The 23,382-nt window shown below is 47.8% G+C and overlaps 1 protein-coding gene across 2 annotated transcripts in view; it reads left to right on the top strand.

Moving 5' to 3' along the window:
* LOC118215240 (synaptotagmin-7-like) overlaps nt 1–23,382 on the top strand; it is a 172,748-nt gene that overhangs the window by 92,332 nt on the left and 57,034 nt on the right. Inside the window, exons 1-2 of one of the 2 annotated variants that reach the window (XM_035395809.1) lie at nt 11,173–14,121; nt 19,335–19,637. In XM_035395809.1, coding sequence (XP_035251700.1) covers nt 19,591–19,637 — 47 coding nt within the window. In that variant the 5' untranslated portion in view covers nt 11,173–14,121; nt 19,335–19,590. Of the gene's footprint in view, nt 1–7,267; nt 7,348–11,172; nt 14,122–19,334; nt 19,638–23,382 lie in introns of those variants that run through there. The other variant, XM_035395808.1, reaches the window with a different exon arrangement.

Below are 23,382 nucleotides of genomic sequence, written 5' to 3'. Positions count from 1 at the left end.
AAATCAATACGCCACCAATTCAGCTTTATGAGACATTTAGCAATTGTTTGTCGTAATTGGATAATGGATTTTTCACATTCCGCACGTGTGCGGTCACATTCAGTGATTGTCTGCATGTGTCTCACTGTGTATTTAAGTTCCTGTTTTTTTTTGCGGTTCAGTGCTTGGTCTTTGTGTTCTCTTGCGTGGTCGTCCTTGCCACTAGTCCCCTGTGTCTCGTCCCACTGGTATCTTTCTGCCCGTTGCCCTGGTGCCGTCTTTGTTTTTGCTGTTTGAAGACTTCTGTAAAGGCTTGTTATTTTACCGACCTCTGCCTCCATGTTAATCTCAGCGCCGGGGTCCTAATCCTTTTCGTGAGCCCTGGCGCTTGGAGTAGGACTGCTGATCCGGTATCAGCTTTCTCCAGTCCGTATTCTCACATTATCCACTGTGAGCCATAGACTGTAGAAGAATATGCACAAAGTCACTGTGATGTCACCCATTGACTCTCCAAGGTTTTGAAGCCTGGGAAGTGTAGTTCACGGACGCCGCCATGTTGTACAAATTGGAGGCAGAGACTGCTCAGTAGGGACTTGAAGTGCAGTCTCATGCTAAACGCATGAGATAGTGACTTGGTAGTGACTGTCCCTGATTCGTCCAAATAGCACAATAATTTAACAAATAGGCATATTGGGAAACATTAGACGAATTAAAACCACCCATTGCGACTACTTTTTCTTGTGGAAAAAAATGATTAACTTTGTATTTTGACCGTATTGCTGCCTTTGACTTGGATTGAAACGGTGGCTGAAACGCCTATACTGGAGCCAACCGCGCTGGCGCTGGTGAGCAACGCCTCTCAACAAGACAAGGAAGTGAGCTTTAAAAACGCAGCCTGGTTTTGGCCGCTTGCCATGTGCCCGAATGCAGACTGATCCTAGACCGGCGCTACTGCTCGGAGACGCTCTACGAACAAGGAGCGCGTGCGCCTCGGCCTTCCCCGGGCTGGGTTCCGCGGGATCCACTTCCTGTGCGAGGCTCACCGGAGCCTAACCCGGGTGGCAGACAGCAGGAATGATTTATGACATGGGAATGAGGAATGCCTGCCTCCCATAAATAATCAGAGCAGAGAGGAATTGTCTTTTCATTGCGCCTTATCGCTTTTAGGAGGGGAGGCGTAGCAAACGGGCCGAAGGCAAAAGGCGCTATTTCGATTACCTCCAGCTTCTGTTTGACGTGTGAAAGTTTATGCAAATGATCAAATCGTGAACATTTTTTTTCTCCTGTTGATCTCTGGCAGCCCTGGAAGCCATTTGGACACAAATCGCGTTAAAGCTGATTTTGTACACCTCCGAGCCAACGTGCCATTGGTTAACAGCATCTGACTGTATCATTTGTATGCTAACTAGGCCCGTCTTGCTCACAAGGGCTTGTGGGATTGTTTTTATGGCAAATAACTATTCATGAGTTGGAAACCGTTACGCCGCACCCGGTACTCCGATAACGTCCGGATGCTGCAACACAGGCCCGTAACGTCACATTTCTTTGATGTGGGTATCAGGAGGGACGAGATGGGACATTTACCTCGGCGGGCGAATGTGCGACTGTTTGATCGAGAGGAAATTTCCAGATCATTTCTGTATTTAACCTTCAAATCTTTCGCGATGGTTCATAGTGTCAGAGCCCTTTGACGAGCGAACGTCGAGCGTCACTGAATGACGAGCGACACTGTGCTGGCTTGGCTTGCCCATTGGCTGGGTTGTGCTTTGTGCGCCCGACGGCTACAGCTCTTGATCTGTGATTTTCCCTTTACCCTTCTCCTTACAGTTGCGACTGCGGTGCGAATGCCAATCAGTTGGGTCGTATGCCTGAGAGGAAATATTGTGCGTAGAGAATTCATAATCCACGCGGGTGTAATCTGTTTCTCCTGATCCTTTCCTCGCGAGAGTTTTTATCAATAGACTCAAAATGAAAATGTGCTGCTGGTGTGAGCTGAAATATGCCGACTGACTTGAGGTTGTGTTGGTTTGTGCGATGCGCTCGGCTCTACAAGCTAAAAAAAAGCAAATAAAACAACCTTGGATCATGAAAGGCACAAAAAAATACAATAAATAAAATAAATCCACCCAGTTTTGAAAGCATAAAGAATAATTTTTGCTGAAGTGGGGTGGTGTAGTTTGATGGTTAGGGATAACTTTCCTGATGTGGAGTGGTGTTTTATGGTTATGGTTATGGTTTGTGGATTTGTTCAGTTTAAAATAGAACTTGAAAAAGATAACGGTCTTGGCTACGTATGTGATTACTTATTCCAGAGTGTCTATGTGAGCTTTCCATGTCTTTAGTTTCTGAAAAGCTGTAACATTTACAGTTGTTTACAATCTTAAAAGGCATTCGCCGCGTGCATGCAACATTTAGGTTTTGTATGAAATGGTATCACCTCATAATGTAATTATTTTCACGGGTGCCCAATGACTTTTATTGCTTGAAAATGAACTTTCATAAACAGACAAAATGCTATTAACTGTATGAGCTGGTTAAATGATTTCAAGCATATGCCACAGCAATCTTAAAATTTTAACAAGTAATTAATGAAGTTCACAACTTAACCAGCTGTTCAAATTACGAAAATTTTTAGAGCCATTTTCTATTCTTATTTGTAATTTCCCTTTTCAGTTTCTTTCTGTGTAATTTCCCTTTGGGATAGCCTAACTAATACCAACAAAGACAGAATTTAAAATCCCACACATTAAATATGTGCTTTACTTTATAGTTTGTCTTTGTCTCTGATTTAATACCTCTTGTAAAGCAATTAAATATGTTGTAAAGCAGTTTAATCAAAATTAAATTGCCTCCCAGCTGAAGTCGATCAAAAAAGAGACACGAAGATATAACTTGCTTGTGGTTAGAAGAAATGTGAAACAATGGGGTGTTTGGAGCCTTGAACTGGGGTGAACAGCCATCATTTTGGGGAATTTGAAACACCACATAGCTAAATGTTCAGTGTAAAGCCCATAGCGATAGAGCACTATTAACTTTAATACACTTGGCCCCGAGTGGATAAAAACAGTTTGGCTGTCTTGGTGTCTGTGGTAGTGCAACCACACCTGGAAACTGCTCATCTCCTCTGGCACAAAATGGAGTATTTTTTCACCTCTGAAAGCTTGGTGTCTAAAAATGTGTGTGTTTTAACGAACTCATACGTAACACTGGTGCACTGTGCTATTTTGGTACTCTAATCAATGCACGCATATGAAGAACAAACATCTGGAGCAGGCAAGTTAACACACAACTTTTTGATGGCTGCTGAGAGAGGGAGAGAGCAGTGTTTCCCACAGGTTGAGAATTGGGGGGGTCGCACCAAAAAATTCACCTTTTGTTGGTACTCTTTATTAAATTGTGTTGTAACTATTAAGGGGTTATTAATTAATAATAATTTTTAAAATTTTTACTTGAAAAATTAAATTCGTTCGACACTTTTTGCGTCACGTTGTACCGGCGACACAGAATTAACAGAATGAAAAAGCAACCCATGGACTAAAACCATTTTTGCTGCAGTGGTCCGAGTCACAGACAAACCTTTGGGCTATCGGAATGATTTGGAGGCGAATGTGACCACACACAAATTCCAAACACAATTTTATAACGGCCTTCCTCCCGGCGAAGGACGCGTCGACGCACGCTGCCACGGGAGCCTTTTCACATTTTAGGGTGGCGTCATCGTGCTCACCGAGATTTAAGGGCCGTCTCAGAGAATTTGACACGATCCGAACTTTAGAAAGCGGAGGTGGTGCAGAACTTGAATTTCCTCAGTCATGCAAGATATTTAAGCCAAAATTGTGCGTGGTTCAGTTGGTTATTATTATCCTACCCAAAGGCTAAGATTGCCTACAATGGATACCAAAATGTCTGTTCATTTTTGTGGCTCATGTCATACAGACACATTCAATAATTTAAGATGAGGAAGGATGAGGAATTTTTTTATTTGCTTGCACACGAATGCTGCTTGAATGACTCATAAATAAGCATGGCATCTGCTATTATTTCAGTATGTGAATATGCATGAATTAATTTATTCAACAAGCTATTTCCAAAGAACATATTTATTACCAACAAATTTGATTTCAGATGAGGGGGGAAAAAAGCGTTTTTCAATGCGAACACTGAACACTGGGAAGCAATCTCTCAGATAATATGAAGTAACTATTTCTACAGAAATGTTTCTGAATTAGTGAATTGTGAATTAGTGATGTGTTCAGACATCGGACACATTGGCGTTCTAGAATTACAGTAAATTGATGTGTGCATATAATTGTTATGTATGCATATGTTGCGTTGATCTAATGTTTCTGATTACATATTAATGTCTCGACGCAAACTACAAAGTAAATTATGTGTTTGTAGTGGCTACTGTAGCTACATACTACTACTAGTAGGCTACTTTAAACTTAAAGCTATTTTGCAGTTTTAGATGGGCTGTCCATGTGCAAGATCTGTAACTGGCTATGGGGCTGTGGGCGTGCCGAAAGACTTACGCTAACGATATCGCTATTTCATCAACAGCCAACGTTGACTTTGATGACGAAGAAGCAGAGAAACAGTCCCAGTTTTCTTCACGCTCCCTCGTTCTCTCCTTTCCTCCACTTGTCTCCTCTCTTCTCCTCCGTGTACTTCTGGGAAGGAGATGAGTGGTAGCGGATGAGGGGAGGAAAGGAGGTGAGGAGCGAAAAGTATTTGGACGCACCCAGTGTCTCAAGTAACTTCGGATAAGGGCATCTGTGAATTGGCAGTAATATAGTGTAATTTAATGTAAACCATCAGGACTTTCCATTTACATTACATGGCAACATGACCATGGAGCAGACAGGGCCACCCCTGATCTTATGGGGGCCTTAGCAAAACTTTATGTGAGCCCCGCCCCCTGTGGCTGTCATCCCTGGGGTCTTAAGCAGTGTGAACAGGGAAAATTACGATTGTGAAAACTAAAACACACACACGCTGTGCCAGTCTTGGGGTTCTGCCCCCCGCCAGGCCTTTCCTTCTGTGCGGGCCTGAGAATAAAGGCAGAGAACCCAACCGACAGGCGAATGCAAGAAACCTACCATCCCTGCAAGAATTTGCCAGTGAACACTTTTGGAGGGTAGGTTGTTTGGAATGTTTTTTTTTTTCAAAGCGTCAGTGTTCTAGAACTCCATTGCTTTCAATTACTATTAGTGATTGTTACATCAGCATTGGAGCGTTCAATGAAGAACATTCTAATCTCATGCTTGTGATCTTACACCTTAAAGGGTTATGGAATATGGAAGATGGCAAATGTTTACATGCTTCGATGAAACGAGAACATTAACCACTAGGCAATTTATCAAAAGCACTGATGAGCTGTCCTCTGGAGGTATAATCAAAAATCAGGGGTCTGCAGCCGTGGCCCTAGAGAGCCACAGGGCCTGCTGGTTTTCATTGTTGCTCAGCACTTAATTGATCTATTAAAAGAGTTGATTACACAGTTAACTCACCTCACCTGGTTTCTGGAGTCTGAATTGGTTGCTGATTGTAAGGTGCAAACAAAAACAGAAGAACAAGCATTTTTTTTTTTAAGTAAAAAATGAAAGTGGCTTGCAGACATACACAGAGCCTTACACAGTTTCAATATCATTTTTCCATGAAACCCAATATTCTGCTTAAACGGAAAAATATTACTGATCTGTGCAACCTACCACTCACCGTCAAAGCGAAATAATGCAATGTTTAAATGTATGGTCCCTGAGGAGTTTCGATGGATAACTTAACGAAAAAATAAGTATCTGGAGGTTGTTTACTCAAAGTTAGATTTCCACTGCTTTACAGCTTTCAGTTGCGTAAGACTGCAAATATCCTGATTGGATAATCACAGCGAATGACTCGCTGCGTTTAAGTTTGACCTATGCACATGAATAAAATGTAGCGATTTTTGAGCGTCTGCCTGGTTTTGTCTGTCACTCTTGGGCTGTACCGTTGCACTGCCTTAGTGTACGCAGTAGGCCTACATGATGGCGCTTTTTCACGTGATACATCTGCTCCTGAAGTGAGGACGAGAGAAATAAAGTAATGAGATCATCTCTGTCCCTGAACTTATTTTGACTTTTTTTTTTCTTGTTGATTGACAATCCCAAAACCCAGTTCAGGCAAAAGTGAAGTCCTCTGGCCTTAGTGACCCTACAGAGACACTTATTGTTTGAAGTCGCGGGCCCAACGGATGTCCGTGTAACGAAACGAAAGGTCAAGGGTCATGGAAGGTCCAGATAAATGTTACGCTTCCTGTCTCTAAACCGATCGTTTGCTCGCGGATCTCTTTGAAACAAAGAAACGTTGCCGTCGACCCCCGCGGGTCTGTTTTTTTGGTTCACAAATCGCAGAGAGTTTTCGGTTTTTTGGCTTCACGACCTTTCAGTGAGCCAGGTCTTAAGGAAATATAAGCAGGCTGGGCAGAAGTGCTTTGGTCCCAGTCCCTCAGACAACGTTGGGTTTTGAAGGTCAGACGGGCCTCCACCTTGAAAGGTCATAAAATGTCTCGATTCTTTTTTTGTGTTTGTTTTACTGAATCAAACTGGACAGATCGCACTTGCAGGCACCCCTTCATCCTTGTGTTTGTCATGTTTATCGGTCACAGTAAAAAGGTTGATGCCACGGAAGCTTCTGGTTTCCTGTTCCGGACACTGCCGTAGTTCAGTTTTCGGGCACGCACATTCCGCCGGCTCTCTCTTAGCTCTGATCTGCAAATTAAGCAGAAGAACACCATGGTTATGTTCGTCAAGCCGTACGCACCAGTGCCTTCATAGTGAACAAATACAAAGTACCCTGTTTGTTGCATTTGTGACCCATTGATGTGATATCATTAACCCTTCACAGTTCCTGTTCTGTGGTTTTCAGGATGATGGATGTAGTAGACTCCCCCAGTAAGGACAAAACGAGATTGGATATTGCCGTCTGGGTCTTTCTGTACCTTTCAAATGAAATTGACTGAAAAATTGCAACATGTTGTTTTTCTTTTTTTCACAGTGTAGTGTTATTCTAACATTATCATGCCCTTTTATTTCCTTCTCTCCCTCCTTCCCTGCCTCTATCCCTCCTTTTTCCTTCGCTCGTTCTTTTCCACTCCCTTCTCCTCGCCTCCCTCCCTCTCTCCTTCTGTTCCTACCTTCCTCCCGCCCTCCCGTCTGTTCTCTGCCCTCCCCCCCTTTTTCACTTCCTCCCTCCCTCTCTGTCCTTCTTCTCCTCCCTCCATCCATCTCTCTTCCTCCTTCCCTCTCTCCAGGGGAAGCGGAATAAGCCTGGGGTGGAGACGGCAAGCACTCCAGACCTGGCACGGGGCCGGGGCGAGAAGAAAGCCATCAAGTAGGTGTCTGGGTACTGGGGGGGGGAGGGGGGGTTGGGCTGGGGGGCGTGGCTAGTGTTGGGTTATGGGGGAAGTGGGCGGGGCCGTGGGCAGGAGGGGTGGGTCGTGATTGCCCATAAGGGATCTGTGTATCCAGTCCAAACCACACCCAGTCCCTGACCGCGGGACCATAATGCGATGCTAGCGTAACGTTCCAGCAGGGCTTGCCGGAATGTTCTTTCAGCTTCAGTTACCGGGCCAAATTAAACCCTCTCTGCTGTCCGAACGAGCTTTCAGACTACACAGGACCCTTATAAAACAGGCCAAACTCATCAGTCATTTGCCCAGTTGAGTGATAAAGTTAAGTATATGGAAGGTGAACGGAATACAAAGACTCTTGAGTGCAACTTTAATTTATAAATTTTCTCGCCAACCCTAAAAGAAAACTCTATTTCCTGGTTTGTAGTTTCTTGTTTATTTATAGCAATGTATTGGAAACGGTGAAACTGAGCTTAAATCATTCGAGGACATGGGAACACTTTGCAGCCTGTGGCTGTAAATTGCTGTTGCCTTTTTTATGCGGAATTTTATTTGCCTTTCCGAAGTTAGAGTTAATAAGCACAGGTGATGCGGCGTTGCTAATATGCGTAAGCTATGAACTGAAATGAACTTCCATGCGTGTTCGAGGATAATAGATATTAGGGTAACACATTATTTGAAGTGGGTCTTCATAATGTCTTTGTCCATCCTAAATACTGACATAACCCTTTTCATAAGCATGCATAAACAATATAGCAAAATAATAACAAATTAAATGATGTTGTGACAAATATGGCAATTAGAATTCTGACATACCATAATATTCATGCATGCATGTGACAAAAAGTAAGCTTGAGCAAGTGTGTCTTTCTGACGAGGATAACGTCCGCACAGATAAATTAAGGATGCGTGTAAATTAAAATCATCTCAATGAAAACCAGAAAATTACACAAATGCCCCCAGCATCGCACTCTAAGACAGCTCTGTAGCTGTTTCAATCCAAAACTTTATTTTGGCAGGTCAGTACCGCTGTGGACGATAAGGAATATCACAGTGCAAAAGTGTTGTATATCACATTAAACAACCTTTGCACCTATACCAGCGCCAACAAATGACTGTACCAAGGTAAAACAGTAAAGCCTCACGATATATCAAAGCAAAACATATTAGCAAAAGAATACTTAGCAACGGGAATAAGCTATTATGTCCCTCGAAGGCTCGTCACTTACAGACCAGAGAGTACACAGTAAAGTGTCCAGTGTTAATTCAACTCTAACACCGTTAATTCAACATTCCAGAGTGGGACCAATTGTTATCCGTTAAGAGTTGAATTATCACTGTTGAGAGTTGAATTAACACTTGGACACTTTACTGTGTACCTAGCGCTGCACCACACCTGGGGTTGAGCACCTGGAGGGTCTGCTCTACCTCTACCACAGGACCCTGAGAAACTGTCCCATGCAGAACTGTCGGTCCCGCCTGTGGCGGAAGGGGCTTCTCGTCCTGCTGTTTTTCCGGGTGATTCCGCGCTGTCGGTTGTGTTCAGGCTGCTCACACAAACATTTTTTTAACTTTGCTTCCTCCCTCCCTCCCTCCCTCGCTCTGTGTCGCCGCCGGCCTTTTCCGCGACTTTGGCGCCGGTGGGCTGGCGGCACGGCGGATTCTCTGTCCCACTTCCTGTCCGCTGGGAGCCGCGGCGTGGCGCGCGCTGCGCAGCGCGGAACGCCGCTCTGTCCGCTCACTTTAACCCCTCCTTCTCTTTCCTCCTCCTCTTCCTGAGCTGAAAAAAAGGTGTCATTTGCTCTGGTTGTTATCTGAGTAACTGTACTTCCTTCCTGGGTTGAAAGCAGTTCCTGGATCTCCCTTTTAAAATCTGGATTTTTGTTTGTTTGTCTGTGTGCCGATGTTCGGTTTAACCGCTCACTAAAAGAAATAATTAACAGCTGTGCATTTGTAAGGTTCCTTTCCTTCTCTCTCTCTCTCTCTCTCTCCTTTTGCTTCATCCCTCCTTCCAGCTTTTTAAGCTCCTGAGAAAACACAGGTGCTGGAGAATGTGGTCATGTGACTTATTTCCCCTCTGATTTCTTCCTCTCTTATTGTAATGCTCTCTGTATTTCTCTCTCTCTGTCTCTCTCTCTCTCTCTCTCTCTCTCTCTGTCTCTCTGTCTCTCTCTGTCTTTCTTTTGTTTGCATGGCGATATGGGAGGGACATTTTTTAGATAGCCATGCCCATTTCCTTTGGCCCCTCCCCTTATTTATTAATTAAAACGCATCCCTTTCGCCATTCTGGGGACGCCTGTTTCAGAGCGCGTCCCTTTTTACCCCTGTAACCTTTCACTGCAGCTACGGCCCCATCACACAAGGGTCATCTCTGAATACGAGCCCTTTGCACTGCATTCTCTGAGATTTCTGGCCGCCTCCCGCTCCGACATTTGCGATTGGTTGCCTTGCTCTGACCTGTCTCTCTCTCTGGCCACAGAGATCTAGAATTTCGGAGTAACAATGAGCACAGTGCTGCAGAAATGGAGCTCCTATCCGCCCAAGGAGCTCGCACTTAGCATTTCCCCCTATGCTCCTATTGGAGACCATCGCCTGTCACTCAAGTGAGTCGCAGTCACGCACGGTAAGAGACTTCTCCCTTCACAGCTGGGCTGGATGAGGCCCCTCCCATCTCTGCTTTTGCCCGCTCACACTAACACTCCAAGAGATATGAATATTAGCATAAGCCTAATTTTTAGGATAAACACACACAGACAGTTGAACACACACATACGCAATCTGGGTTTTTTTTTTTGAGGATCACAGGATGACCGCAACGGGTCTGTGAGTTTTGATTAGGCTTTGTTCATTCAAGATTAATGGAGCTTCTAGGCTAATGCAGGCACCCAAACAACCAAACCTTGTTAGCTCGTGTCACACAATAGATATACAGCCCTAATTGGGGTATATTGGTAAAACATGTGTCTAAGATGGTATACAATGCCCTCAAATACAGTGCCCTCAAACATTCACCATACATCATTAACAATGCAAGATTATTGGAATCAGTGGTACAGCGCTCTTACACTCACATATGTATCAGTATTGACAATATCAATGTTTTGGTAGGAATGTTGCATATAATATATAATCATGTAATATAATTGACATATGATCTTGGCTCATCTTAGATTAAGTCAACAGCAGATTTAAATGACATTATTAAAAAAGCCATCAGTTAGATGTAACACACAGTCCGTTAATTCAGCCCCACAAAGGCATCTTCGTCTAATTAGTGGAAATGTCATTGTTCGTACTCACTGACAGGCACAAACAATGTTGCGTGGCCATATTAAACAGATAATTCTCAAGGCTACATGCACGTACATTCATTAGTTGGGACGCTGAAGATTGCCGAACCGAAGCTGTTATCCTCTCTCTGTTCCCCAGGCCAGCTCTTTTGCTTCCTGCTCCTCAACTTTCTGAGAAACAGCACTCGTACCTCAGAGACCCCCCTGTGGGTTCCCGCTGAAACTAAAGCACACATTATCGTACCTCAGACACCCCCCCCCTGCGGGCCCCCTAGGTCCCCACACCCCTGCTGATCTCACTAACACCAAATGTTTACTTTCTCACCTTTAACCCATGGGGTATGACCATGGAGACGGACAACCCTCATGTCCAACAAAAATGCAAAAACATACACGCATACACACACGCACACACACGTGCATAAACACATACGAGTACGCGCATACACAAACACTAATACACACGCACACATGCACGCACGCACACACACACACGCATACACAAGCACACGCGCACACACAAGCACACGCGCACACACAAGCACACATGCACCTGACATACACACATAGATACACGCACACATGCACCTGACATACACACATAGACACGCACACACATACACACACCTACCTTACCACCAGTCCCTTTGTGGCGTCAAAGGTGAAGCACCTCCCTTCTCCCATCCCTCTGTACTGAAAGTTCCTGTCAGTTTTCTTCGGAGGGTTGACCGTTGGACTTGGGCATGGTGTGGCTTCCCTGTTTTGGCTGCGTGTCGATCAGTGAATCCCTGCATTCTATCATTCTCGCTTTTTTTTCTTTTCTTTGCCTCCCCCTCTCCCTCTGCATCCCCCCGGCTTCTCTCCCAAGCTGACTGGCTCTTCCTATTAACCGCCCTCCGAATTAACCTTCCTCGACCCGCCTGCTCGCCTTCTTAATCCAAAGAGTTTTTGCCTTGACGCTCTGCTGTCTAAAGACGAAGGACGGCCCATATCGTGCGCTGTGGTGGGGGTGGGGGCGCAGTCGAAGTTGCGTGGTGGAGGGCGTTCAGCGACGGAGGCTTCCACTGAACGCTAACTCTGGAGCGTCCGGGGCTTAGCGACCCACCTGACCTGGCCTCGGCACCCACCACAGCGACGACATCGCTCATGTCCCATGGTGCAGCTGGGCTTTGTTTACGATCGTATCCAGTTTCCGTTGAAAAATCTGACCTCTGTGTATCTGATATACGTGGTCGTCTGTTCACGCGTAACACGTTATCTTCTGCCGAAATTGCTGTTTTCCTAGTTGTGGCGCTCAGTATTCTATCCAGCCTGATGACCGGCTCTGCGTCAGGGTGCGTCTCGACTCTTATTATGGGATGCTACGTGTCAGTAGAAAGTCGGTAATAGAAGATGTAATGTGGAAGCGTTTACCTCCAGATCCTGTTCCAGTGGAATCCGGCCCAGACAATCTCATCATGTGATTTAGATTTGGCCCGTTCCAATCAACAATCTAGTATCCTGCGTTCCGACCACAATCATCAAATGCTACGAGTGTCAGATTTGTCAAGAAATTGGATACGCGTCGCATGATAAACAAAAGTGTAGACGGGGTCATGAACGAATGTGGGCCCTGTGTCTTTAGAAGTGTGACTGTGGAAATGGGAAAACTGTTGGATTATTTATAGGAAGGATGCGTTTCCTCGACCACGGCTCGAGAGAGCTTATTTAAGATGGCAGCATCGGATCCTCACAAAATCCTCACCTCAAGGCAATGTCATTCAAGGCCTCCGGGTAAAAAAAATGTCAATATTAAATAGGCCCTACCCACATTAAGTGAGAAGCATTAGATCCCTATCAGATTCTCACTTACACTTTCATCTGGTTTATGAATGGAAGTAGAAGAAAAAAAAAAGTGAGCTACAGCTTCTTCATAAATTATGTAATTTGTGAACTCTGAATGACTAGCGTGAAGATGGGTTTGATGTACTTTAGAAAGGTCTGCTGCAAATTCTCAAGACGGTACAATTTGTCACATGGAGGTTTCATTGACCGCAAGGATGAAACTAACCCAGTCCCACTAACGGCCGCCATGTAAACAGCTCCATGCCCGTTATCCTTGAGGTCACTGCAACCGCTCCTTGGAAAAGGTGACCATTGGCTGGATTTTACTGGATCCCTCAGCTTGCCATCTTAAGAGTCCCAGTTTCTGTTCTTTCAGTGAAAGGTATGACACATTTCATACATGTGGTTGTTGTCATAACCTCATATTTTATTTGAGGCTGGTTGATTGTTCTGGGTTACTTGGGAGCAGGATATTAACCTGTGTGGACATGGCAACTGCACTGAGGACCAATTTCCCCTAACAAAAAAAAAACAGACTCCAAACTCATAAATGAGACCTTGTAGACTTTGGAAAGTCATGAATTCTCATACTTCATACTGATTGACAGGTTCTTACAATTGTGAGACTCACAAAGGATGCAAGTCCTACATTGTTACCACCAGGGGGCACCACTGTTCTTCACTTTGATCGCCACTCCCGCCGCCATTTTTGCACATATTCCCTCCCGGGCTGGAAACCATGCTGTAGATGGCCTAGATGCTAGATCATTACGCTGTAGAGCTAATGAGCACAAGCCGCAGTGCTGCCCCCTAGTGGCCGCATTCCGGTCTCCGCGGCATTGGCCGTCTCTGTGCTCGCATGCCCTTGCACAATCGAGGAAGGTCCGGTGCACTGGTGTGGCGAGCGCATTCTGTTCTAGTTCCCCTAGTTACCGACACAGGCCTCTGACAGTCAAGACAGCAAACATCCATCAGGATTCAAAGCCCCCAATGCCATGCAGTTCGGCTGAACTGCTTTGTTATTACCTGGGCCCTATTTTACGTAAGGTAGGACATCATCCAATGCTTACTATATATGTTGCTTCCAGGACTATTAAGGAAACATGTAATGCTCAAAGCAGATGAGAACACTGTGCTGGCCCCTATGGTATGCATTCCAATCTTCAATATATACCATAAGTTGCCAGTGCACTCTAGTATGTAACCAGACTCCACCTTCCTCTCCCAGCTAACCCCACACCACAGGCCAGCCTGCCTACCTGATATCCTCTGGCTCCACCTTCCTCTGAACTGGAAAACTGCAGCTCAATCAGCACCTGCCCCTCCCCTCTCTGCCTGGCTGTGTGGCTTACAACAGGGCTGTTCTACCATGCTGATTGGCTGATTGCCCTGTCACTCTCCACCTTTCTCTCCATTTCCCCTCCTCCCTCTGTCTCTCCTCAGTGGGGCAGTGTCTGCTCAAAATGGGGCGTCGGCTGGGGATGGGGGTGGGGCAGGGGGCGGGGCCGAGGGCGGAGCCGAGGGCGGGGTAGGGCCCTATCAAAGCGACGGCGCGACCAACGTAGTAACGGGGAGCAGCAGGGCGGGAAGATGGCAAACGGTCCAGAGCCACGTGCAGTCCGGAAGCCTGAAGCACAGCAAGTGAGTATGGAAGGGGAATGGGGAACATTGGGGGGACATTGGGGAATGTTGAGTAAACATTGAGGGGAATGGTGGGGGAATGTTGGGGAAACATTGGGAATACATGGGTGGAACATTGAGGGAATGGTGGGGGAATGTTGGGGAAACATTGGGGATACATGGGTGGAACATTGAGGGAATGGTGGGGGAATGTTGGGGAAACATTGGTGGAACATTGCGGGGAATGGTGGGGGAATGTTGGGGAAACATTGGGGATACATGGGTGGAACATTGAGGGAATGGTGGGGGAATGTTGGGGAAACATTGGGGATACATGGGTGGAACATTGAGGGAATGGTGGGGGAATGTTGGGGAAACATTGGTGGAACATTGCAGGGAATGGTGGGGGAATGTTGGGGAAACATTGGGGATACATGGGTGGAACATTGAGGGAATGGTGGGGGAATGTTGGGGAAACATTGGGGATACATGGGTGAAACATTGAGGGAATGGTGAGGGAATGTTGGGGAAACATTGGTGGAACATTGAGGGAATGGTGGGGGAATGTCGGGGAAACATTAGTGGAACATTGAGGGAATGGTGGGGGAATGTTGGGTAAACATCGGGGAGCATTGAAAGAATGCTGAGGGAATGTTGGAGGAAAGTTGGAAGAATGTTGGGACCATGTTGGAGAAATGTTGAGGAAATGTTGTTGGGGTACAGTATAAGTGGTTCCAGCGAGGGAGTGGATGCATAGACACGGATCTTCGATCCACCAGATTACTCTGAAGCCAAAACATCAGATTTGATGTTCTTATGAAAATTCATGAAGGGGTAGCACTTACAGACAGCGTTGTGGTGATGGGCATTCGGTAACATGACAACAGCAACTGCCATTACCACGGTCACCTGTACCTCAGGGACCCAAAGGACTGAAGGAATGCTGGAGTGAGTATGTGCTCTCATCTTAGGAGGGAGAGGATAATGCAGGGGGGTTTATATCACATGTTAAAACAGCATGCAGGGGTACTCCAAGTGCACTCCAGTCCATTACGATCGGCCACTGCTGGCTTTCGTTCTTACCAAGAAAGCACTTGTCGCAAGTCCGAGTCTGGATCGAAGACCACAATTAGCTGATTGGTGGAATCGGGCTCATTAGTGTTGGGCCAGAGCGAAATCCCGCCCCAGCACTTTCCGGAGCGAAGATTGGGCTGATAATAACGGGCTAATAATAGCCGTGCAGCTGCCGCCAATCGGGGTGGCGGGCCGAGGGGGTAGACGGAGCTCGGAGGCCCGCGGGGTGCTCGGGAAGCGCCCGTCAGGTGAGCGCAGGATAACGAGCGAGCGGAACGCGCGCGCGGGGGGGGAGGGGGGGTTCTGTGTGACTCACAGACCCGCACGTCCGCTCCGGGGGCCGTCTCCACATCCCCCAGAGGGCCCGCACAGGAAGAGCTCCAGCGCCGCACGAAGCCGCTGACTCATACGCTGCTCCGACCGGCCATGTGAAAAAAGGCGCTCGTGGTTAACATGAATCTGAAAATATGAGGAGTAAAAATATATATAAAAACATCAATTATCAAGGTCAATTATACAGTATATGTGATGCGAGCTATTACGACATTGCTACTTTATTTGTGCACATGCACACACAGAGATACAATGTATACATACAGTGTGTGTAGAATGGGTAGAGTCAAATTTGTTATTTTTATTTGTTTTATTGATCAGAATTTCATGGTATTTGCAAATGTTTTTGTGTTGAGTCCCCCTATTTTCAGCTGGGCAAAATTTAGTTAACCGATAACTTAAAAGTAAATCAAAGTAACACATTCGTATATTTGGTTGCATGGCTCTTAATTGCAATAACTGCATCTATGAGCAGTCTATGAGTCAGTGACGTCACCAAATGTTTTTGTGTCTTCTTTGGAAATGCCTTTCCGGGCCTTGCCTGCAGCTACTTTCAGTTCATCTTTGTTCTCAGAGGGTTTTTGTCTTCAGTCTCCTCTTCAGCGAATGAAATGCACGCTCAATTGGTTTTAACTCGAGAGTCTGACTTGGCCAGTCCAAAACTTTCCCACTTTTTCCCACTGATTAATGTTTTGGTTGCATAGAGTTCGTTAAGAAAAATTTCTTAGCGAGACAAAATCTATCTGTACACTTCCGAATTCATCCTGCTGCTGCCATCATCCACTACATCATCAACAGAGATCAGTGACCTCATTCAAGAAGCCATCATTGGACAGAGATTCACCTTGCACCAGGATACTGACCCTAAAAACACTGCTAAAGCGCAACCAAGGTGTTTGTCAGGACCAAAAAGTGGAGCGTTCTTGACTAGCCAAGTCACCAAATCACTTGACCTGAACCAACTGAACAGGCATCTCACTTGCTGAAGAGAAGACGAAAGGTGAAAATCCCACAAAACAGGCAGGAACTAAAGATGGCTCCAGTGCAGGCCTGGCAGAGCATCACCAGGGTAGATACCCAGCGTCAGGTGATGTCTGTGGGTCGTAGACTTACTGTAAGGCGGCCGCCGGAAAGCACAGGATCACTGGATCCTGTGCTTGCAGTCCGTCCGTCGCGGTGACGTCACGGTGCGTTCTGGTTCGTCGGCCGGAAAAGGGGCGGAGTCAGCAAGCGGCGTTTTGATGAAGCGCGTTTTCTCGAGGCCCTTTCGTGAGCGGCGGCGGCGGCGGCTTCGACGGGTTTCTGCTCTGCGGATCCTCTCTTTCTCCATTTCGCACCTTCCCCTCGCACCTCATTCCCGCCGCGCTCTCCTGACATCTTCCCCCTTTCCCAACTGTCTTTCGCTTCTTCACTCCTTCACCTCTCCTCTCTCTCTCTCTCTCCCTCTCTCGCTCTCTCTCTCTCTTCCCGCCGTCTTGTCTGTAATTGGATTCTATTTTCAGGCTTCGAAAAGTAGTGACGTTTTCTTGTGCAGGTGTGTGTGTGTGTGTGTGTGTGTGTTTGAGTGTGTGTGGGTTTGCATGTGCATGTGTGTGTGAGAGCATGTGTGAAAATGTGTGTGTGTGTGCATGTGTGTGTTTGTGTGCATGTGTGTGTGTGCGTGTTTGCATGTGCATGTGTGTGTGCGAGCATGTATGAAAATGTGTGTGTGTGTGCGCATGTGTCTGTGTGCGTGTTTGCATGTGCATGTGTGTGTGCGAGCATGTGTGAAAATGTGTGTGTGTGTGTGCGCGAGTGTGGGTGTGTGTGTGTGTGAATGTGCGAGTGTGTGTGTGTGTATGTGCGTACACATCTCACACCCATCTGTTTCTCTCTTTCATTCTTTCTTTCTCAGAACCATTATCACTCCCAGCTGTTCCTTTGTATTCTTATATTTTATATTTTTCTACCCTGGTCCTCCATTATCATTCATTCACCAATTCCCAAAACTTCTTGCTTTGCTACTGGGATGCAGGTTAGCCTTTAAGCAGACATTGTACCAGAGATGGAGGCCAAAATGGTGTCATTCAGAGTGAGGCAGCTTGAACAAATGAAGGGAAAAGAAAGACGAGAACAGGACAGATAAAATTCTCCTTTGTGCTAAATGCCCTCTAGCAGCTGTTCTGATTGTCCTGAGAGTTGTCAGATGTTTTTATTTCGTTACATTTTTTTATTTTAACTGAGGGAGAGGTCCACGTTGCTGGGAAACAGCACCTCATCTCACGGTGTGAAAATCCAGCACGTAACCCAGTTGTGGCGCTTCTCACGCCGGGAATTATGGGACAGGGGAGTCGTGCGGGGCTGACTGCGGGGCGGTGTGTGCGAGCGAGCGAGGGAGGGAGGGAGGCAGGCAGCTGCGCATGGTTGCAGAGAGAGTTATCACAAGCCGTAATTAGTTCCACAAATTCCATAATCTGCGGAGCATTATGGCACTCGAAGCACTGCAATCACCCACTTAAAAATCCACTGGATGTTCTACTCTGGCGAAATGGCGACGGATAAATCCACTTCAGCGTAAAAGCGCGACGGATAAAGTGACGCGTTCCAGGTTCGGTTGGCTGAAACGGACCCTGCGCTGAAGTGCTCAAAGCGTTAATGACCGAGGAGAAAAAAGGGATGATTGACAAGGGCTGGGAAAGACGAACAGGAAGAGACAGAAGGAGAAAGGGAGGGGTGGGGGGGGGGGGCGCGTTAACAGGGGGGTCGGAGAGCGAGCGGTGGAAGCCGGTTGGCTGACGCTCCTCTAGGGGGGCCGAGCGAGCGTTTAAAAGCGAGGAAGGAGAGGGGCACGCGCACGCGCTCGGACCGGAGAGCGGAGCGAGAGAGAGACGGCGAAGCCGGAAAAGAGCGACCGGGAACAAGGGGGGGACCGAGAGAGAAACGACAGAGAGAGAGAGGGGGGGAACCATGAGGATCTCGCACCCGGCGCACCGGCGGACGGCAGGCGCCCGGCACGGCTCCGCCCATCACGCGGGCCGCCACGCCCGCGTCGCGCAGGCCCGGGCCGCTCTGGCGGGGGCGCCGCGGCGACGGCCGTCGCTCGGCCGAACGGCGCAGGCGACGCACGCGGGGCTCGGACAGGCCCCGCCCACGCTGACGCGAGCCGCGCAGACGGGCGCCGGGCGGCCGCGCCCGCCCGCCCACACGCCCGTGCACACGCACCCGGTCGCGCACACGCACACACACACGCCTGTGCACACACACGCGGCTCGCGCGTCGCACTCTCACGCCCCGCAGACCAGCTGCGGGCTCTACTGCTACTTCTGCTACTGCTGCTACTGCTGCTGCCTGACTCTGCTCTCTCTCTCCCTCCTGCTTCTCCTCTCCCCTCCTCCCCACTCCTCCCCCTCTCCGCCCACCCCTCTCTCCCTCACCCCGCCCCCCGCGCCTCCCGCCCTCCCTTCCTCCTGCCCTCCCCCCTTCCTCAACCTCGTCTGCCCCTCCCTCCCTCCCTCTGTCCATCTTTTCTCTCTTTCCTCTCTGTCTTCTCACATCCCCCTGTCTTTCATTTACCCTGACCCCTCCCACTACTCATTTGGCCCCTCCCATTGTCCTTCTGGCTCCTCCCACTGTCCTCTCAATTCCTCCTGCCCTCCCTCCCCCTTTCCTCATCCCTCCTCCTCCTCCGCCTCCTCCACCCCTGGCCCCGCCCCCTCACCCCACCCTTTCCTCCTGGCTCCTCCCTTCCTCCGCCTCCTGCCTCGCCCCCACCCCTGCCACTACCACCGCCACCGCCACCGCCCCCTCTCCCGCTCCTCCCTCCTTTCCCTGCTCCTGTGTCCGTCCAGTTTTGGGGACCCCTCCCTGTCCTCCGCCTCCACCTCGGAGCACCTCCCCTCCTCTGGGCCCCCCAGGCCTCGAACCCTGCTCCGGCAGCAGAGCCTGCAGCAGCCCCTCTCCCACACGACGCCACCCCCCACCTCCCAGAGCCTGGGCCAGCTGCACCAGGGCCCCGCCTCCAGGGGAGCCCCCAGGGGGGTGCGGGGGGCCGGCCGGGGCGCCAGAGGTGGACACTTGCACACAGACCCTGGCAGCTGGGACCACATGATGGGTCAGATCCGAAACCGTGGCCTCGACGTCAAATCCTTCCTGTGAGTCTATCTGGCTGTTCCTTTCCTTTGAGTCTGAGCTTCCCCCTGTGATTCCCCTCTGTCCTGAGTCTCTGACTCTGTCCTCTGTTCTGAGTCTCTGACTCTGTCCTGAGTCTCTGACTCTGTCCTCTGTCTCTGACTCTGTCCTCTGTCCTGAGTCTCTGACTCTGTCCTCTGTCCTGAGTCTCTGACTCTGTCCTCTGTGAGTCTCTGACTCTGTCCTCTGTGAGTCCCCGTTGTTCTGAGTCTCTGACTCTGTCCTCTGTTCTGAGTCTCTGACTCTGTCCTCTGTTCTGAGTCTCTGACTCTGTCCTGAGTCTCTGACTCTGTCCTCTGTCTTGAGTCTCTGACTCTGTCCTCTGTTCTGAGTCTCTGACTCTGTCCTCTGTCTTGAATCTCTGACTCTGTCCTCTGTGAGTCTCTGACTTTGTCCTCTGTCCTGAGTCTCTGACTCTGTCCTCTGTGAGTCTCTGACTCTGTCCTCTGTGAGTCCCCCTCTGTCCTGAATCTCTGACTCTGTCCTCTGTTCTGAGTCTCTGACTCTGTCCTCTGTTCTGAGTCTCTGACTCTGTCCTCTGTGAGTCCCTTCTGTCCTGAGTCTCTGACTCTGTCCTCTGTGAGTCTCTACTGTCCTGACTCTTTGAGTCTTTGACTTTGTCTTCTGGGACTGTGACTCTCTGCTGTTTGTGTTGGACTCACATATACTGTTTACAGGGCTGGGTGGTATTTACTTCTGTTGGTATTTTGAACGCATATTATTTTCATGCGTGTATTTTATATGTAATATGGGTTTGCCTTAACTTGTACTGCCTGCTTTGTACATCTGAGCCACCGCTGACTATCGTTACTTATCGAAGTATCTTCTGACTGCTTCTCCAGCATTTACCACCACTTCAACCTGACATTTCAGTCCATCTCATTTATGCTCTCTTTCATTTGAACCCGGCAAATCCGGCCCAAACCCCCAGTCCACTTCGCCCCTCACATCGTCCTCAATACCGCGCCCTACGCGGAATTAAACGGCGGGAAGGAATGCGGCTCTTTGGCGTTCTCTCGTTCGGCGGGCCTCGACTATACTTCATCCTCCTCTCCTGTCCTCCACCTTTAACCATCCTTCACTCGCTCATCACTCGCTTTTTAGCTTCTCTTATCACTCCGCCGCTTTCAAACCGGGTATCAGGCCATCCGTCATTTATAGTACTTACAAATACTCGGGAACTGGCAGGGCATGTGTGGTTTTTAAGTATGTCAAATGCATGTTTGAATATGTTAAGGGGGAAAAAAAACTGTTTGCACACTTAATAGTGTGGACCACAGGTGTCAGAGAAACACTAATGCGAACGAGGAAATGAAACCTTGTAGCACGGCGTATCTTGCAAGCTGAACAACTTTATTGATCGCAGTTGACTCATGTTTCAAACATATCTGTTCTTCATATCAAACTCTTTATATAGTCCTCCCTATAGTTTGTCCCATGATCAATCATCAAGCAATGATACTCTTGCATAAGTGAGAGTCCACGAATGTGTATTTGGTTTGAAGGCTTCTGCTTCGATCATGATTTCAGATGGCTTCTCTGTGTCTGGAGATGCTTTTATCTCTCTTATTCTCCCTCTGTAAAAGAGATCCTCTGTGTGAAAGTGATCCTCTGTGTGAAAGAGATCCTCTGTGTGAAAGAGATCCTCTGTGTGAAAGTGATCTTCTGTGAGATGGTGAGATTTGTTTCAGTGAAGAATTGAGTATGGTGAAACTTGGTTAAGCGTGGGATTGAGTATGGTGAGACTTGGTTAAGCGTGGGATTGAGTGTGGTGAGACTTGGTTAAGCGTGGGATTGAGTGTGGTGAGACTTGGTTAAGCGTGGGATTGAGTGTAGTGAGACTTGGTTAAGCGTGGGATTGAGTGTGGTGAGATTTGGTTAAGCGTGGGATTGAGTGTGGTGAGACTTGGTTAAGCGTGGGATTGAGTATGGTGAGACTTGGTTAAGCGTGGGATTGAGTGTGGTGAGACTTGGTTAAGTGTGGGATTGAGTGTGGTGAGACTTGGTTAAGCGTGGGATTGAGTATGGTGAGATGTGGTTCAGTGTGGGATTGAGTGTGGTGAGACTTGGTTAAGCGTGGGATTGAGTGTGGTGAGACTTGGTTAAGTGTGGGATTGAGTGTGGTGAGACTTGGTTAAGTGTGGGATTGAGTGTGGTGAGACTTGGTTAAGCGTGGGATTGAGTATGGTGAGACTTGGTTAAGTGTGGGATTGAGTGTGGTGAGACTTGGTTAAGCGTGGGATTGAGTGTGGTGAGTTGTGGTTAAGTGTGGTTAAGCGTGGGATTGAGTGTGGTGAGACTTGGTTAAGTGTGGTGAGATGTGGTTAAGTGTGGTTCAGTGTGGGATTGAGTGTGGTGAGATGTGGTTCAGTGTGGGACTGAGCCTTTGGCAGTGCTTGCTCTGTTTAAACTGAATGCAGAGCCATCCGCCTGCAGTGAAGATCATCCACTGTGCCATTCAGCACATATATCACTGACTGAGCCTCTCTGTGTGCCAATGTGAATAGGACTACTGTGTGTGTGTGTCTGTGTGTGTGTGTGTGTGTGTGTGTGTGTCTGTGTTTGTGTGTATGTGTGTCTCTGTGTGCGTGTGTTTGTGAATGTGTATGTGTGTGTGTCTGTGCGTGTGTGTGATGTGCGTGTGTGTCTGTGTGTGTGTGCGCGCGTGTGTGTGTGATGTGCGTGTGTGTGTGTGTGCGTGTGTGTCTGTGTGTGTGTGTGCGCGTGTGTGTGTGTGTGTGTGAATGTGTGTGTTTATGTGTGTGTGTCTGTGTGTGCGAGCATGCTTGCCTGTGCGCGCGCACGTGCGTGTGTGTGTAAGAGAGTGTCAGTGCGCATCAGCGTAAAAACAAGGCTTTGGCTGCGTTCTGCGAATCCCACTTAACCCCACACTCAGTGCGGCATTGATCCCCTGTCCAAAGGAACACTGCGCCTCTGATGGAGTGTCACTGCGGGGCAGGAGGAGAAAGGGAGGGAGCGAGGGAGGGAGGGAGGGAGGGAGACATGGGGAAAGGTCAAGAGAAGAGAAGATTAAAATGGATTTGAACGGTGGCGAGTGCATAGATACAGAACTTTGAAAATCATTCAGGCCCCTGACCGATTCTCACATTTACCTGAAATTCAAATGATGCATTGAAATCTTTCTTCTTTGTGATATTTCATTTAAGACTCAAACTCAGCATTAGTCACGAAGGTGACTCAGAACGTATTTTAGAGAAAAATAAAAATGGAAATGTGCCATTTGCGTAAATCAAATCAAATCAAATCAAACGTCCTTACAAATGAAACACCGAATGTTGCGTAAATCAAGCGTTCTTACAAATGCGATGGAAGTGGATAGATTGGAGTCATGCTGGGTCTTCGATGTGATCCAGGAAACCCAGGGCTAGATTTACTAAAGCATTGTGGCTGCTTTTCCAGTGCAGAAGCAGTTGCTGTAAGGTTGCATATATCTACTTTGTATTTCCAGAATGGTCACAATGGGTCAAAATGAGGCTGCGCTATTCGGGTGCATTTTTGCGGGGATCGCATCGTTCCGCGACTTCCTTTTGACGAATAGTCAAACGCGTTCGTGCGTATGTATGCCAGGAGCGAACGCGCGAAACACGGTAGAGAGAATGTAAATTAGGCCAATTAAGCATCTAGTTTAAGGAAGCATGCATTTGCGAACCCTTTTCATGTGAGAATTTTTTAGAACTTCTGAAAGCA

This window comes from Anguilla anguilla, chromosome 16 (genome assembly GCF_013347855.1).
Source record: "Anguilla anguilla isolate fAngAng1 chromosome 16, fAngAng1.pri, whole genome shotgun sequence".
Taxonomy (NCBI): Eukaryota; Metazoa; Chordata; class Actinopteri; order Anguilliformes; family Anguillidae; genus Anguilla; species Anguilla anguilla.
This window is presented reverse-complemented; position numbering and strand designations above follow the sequence as displayed.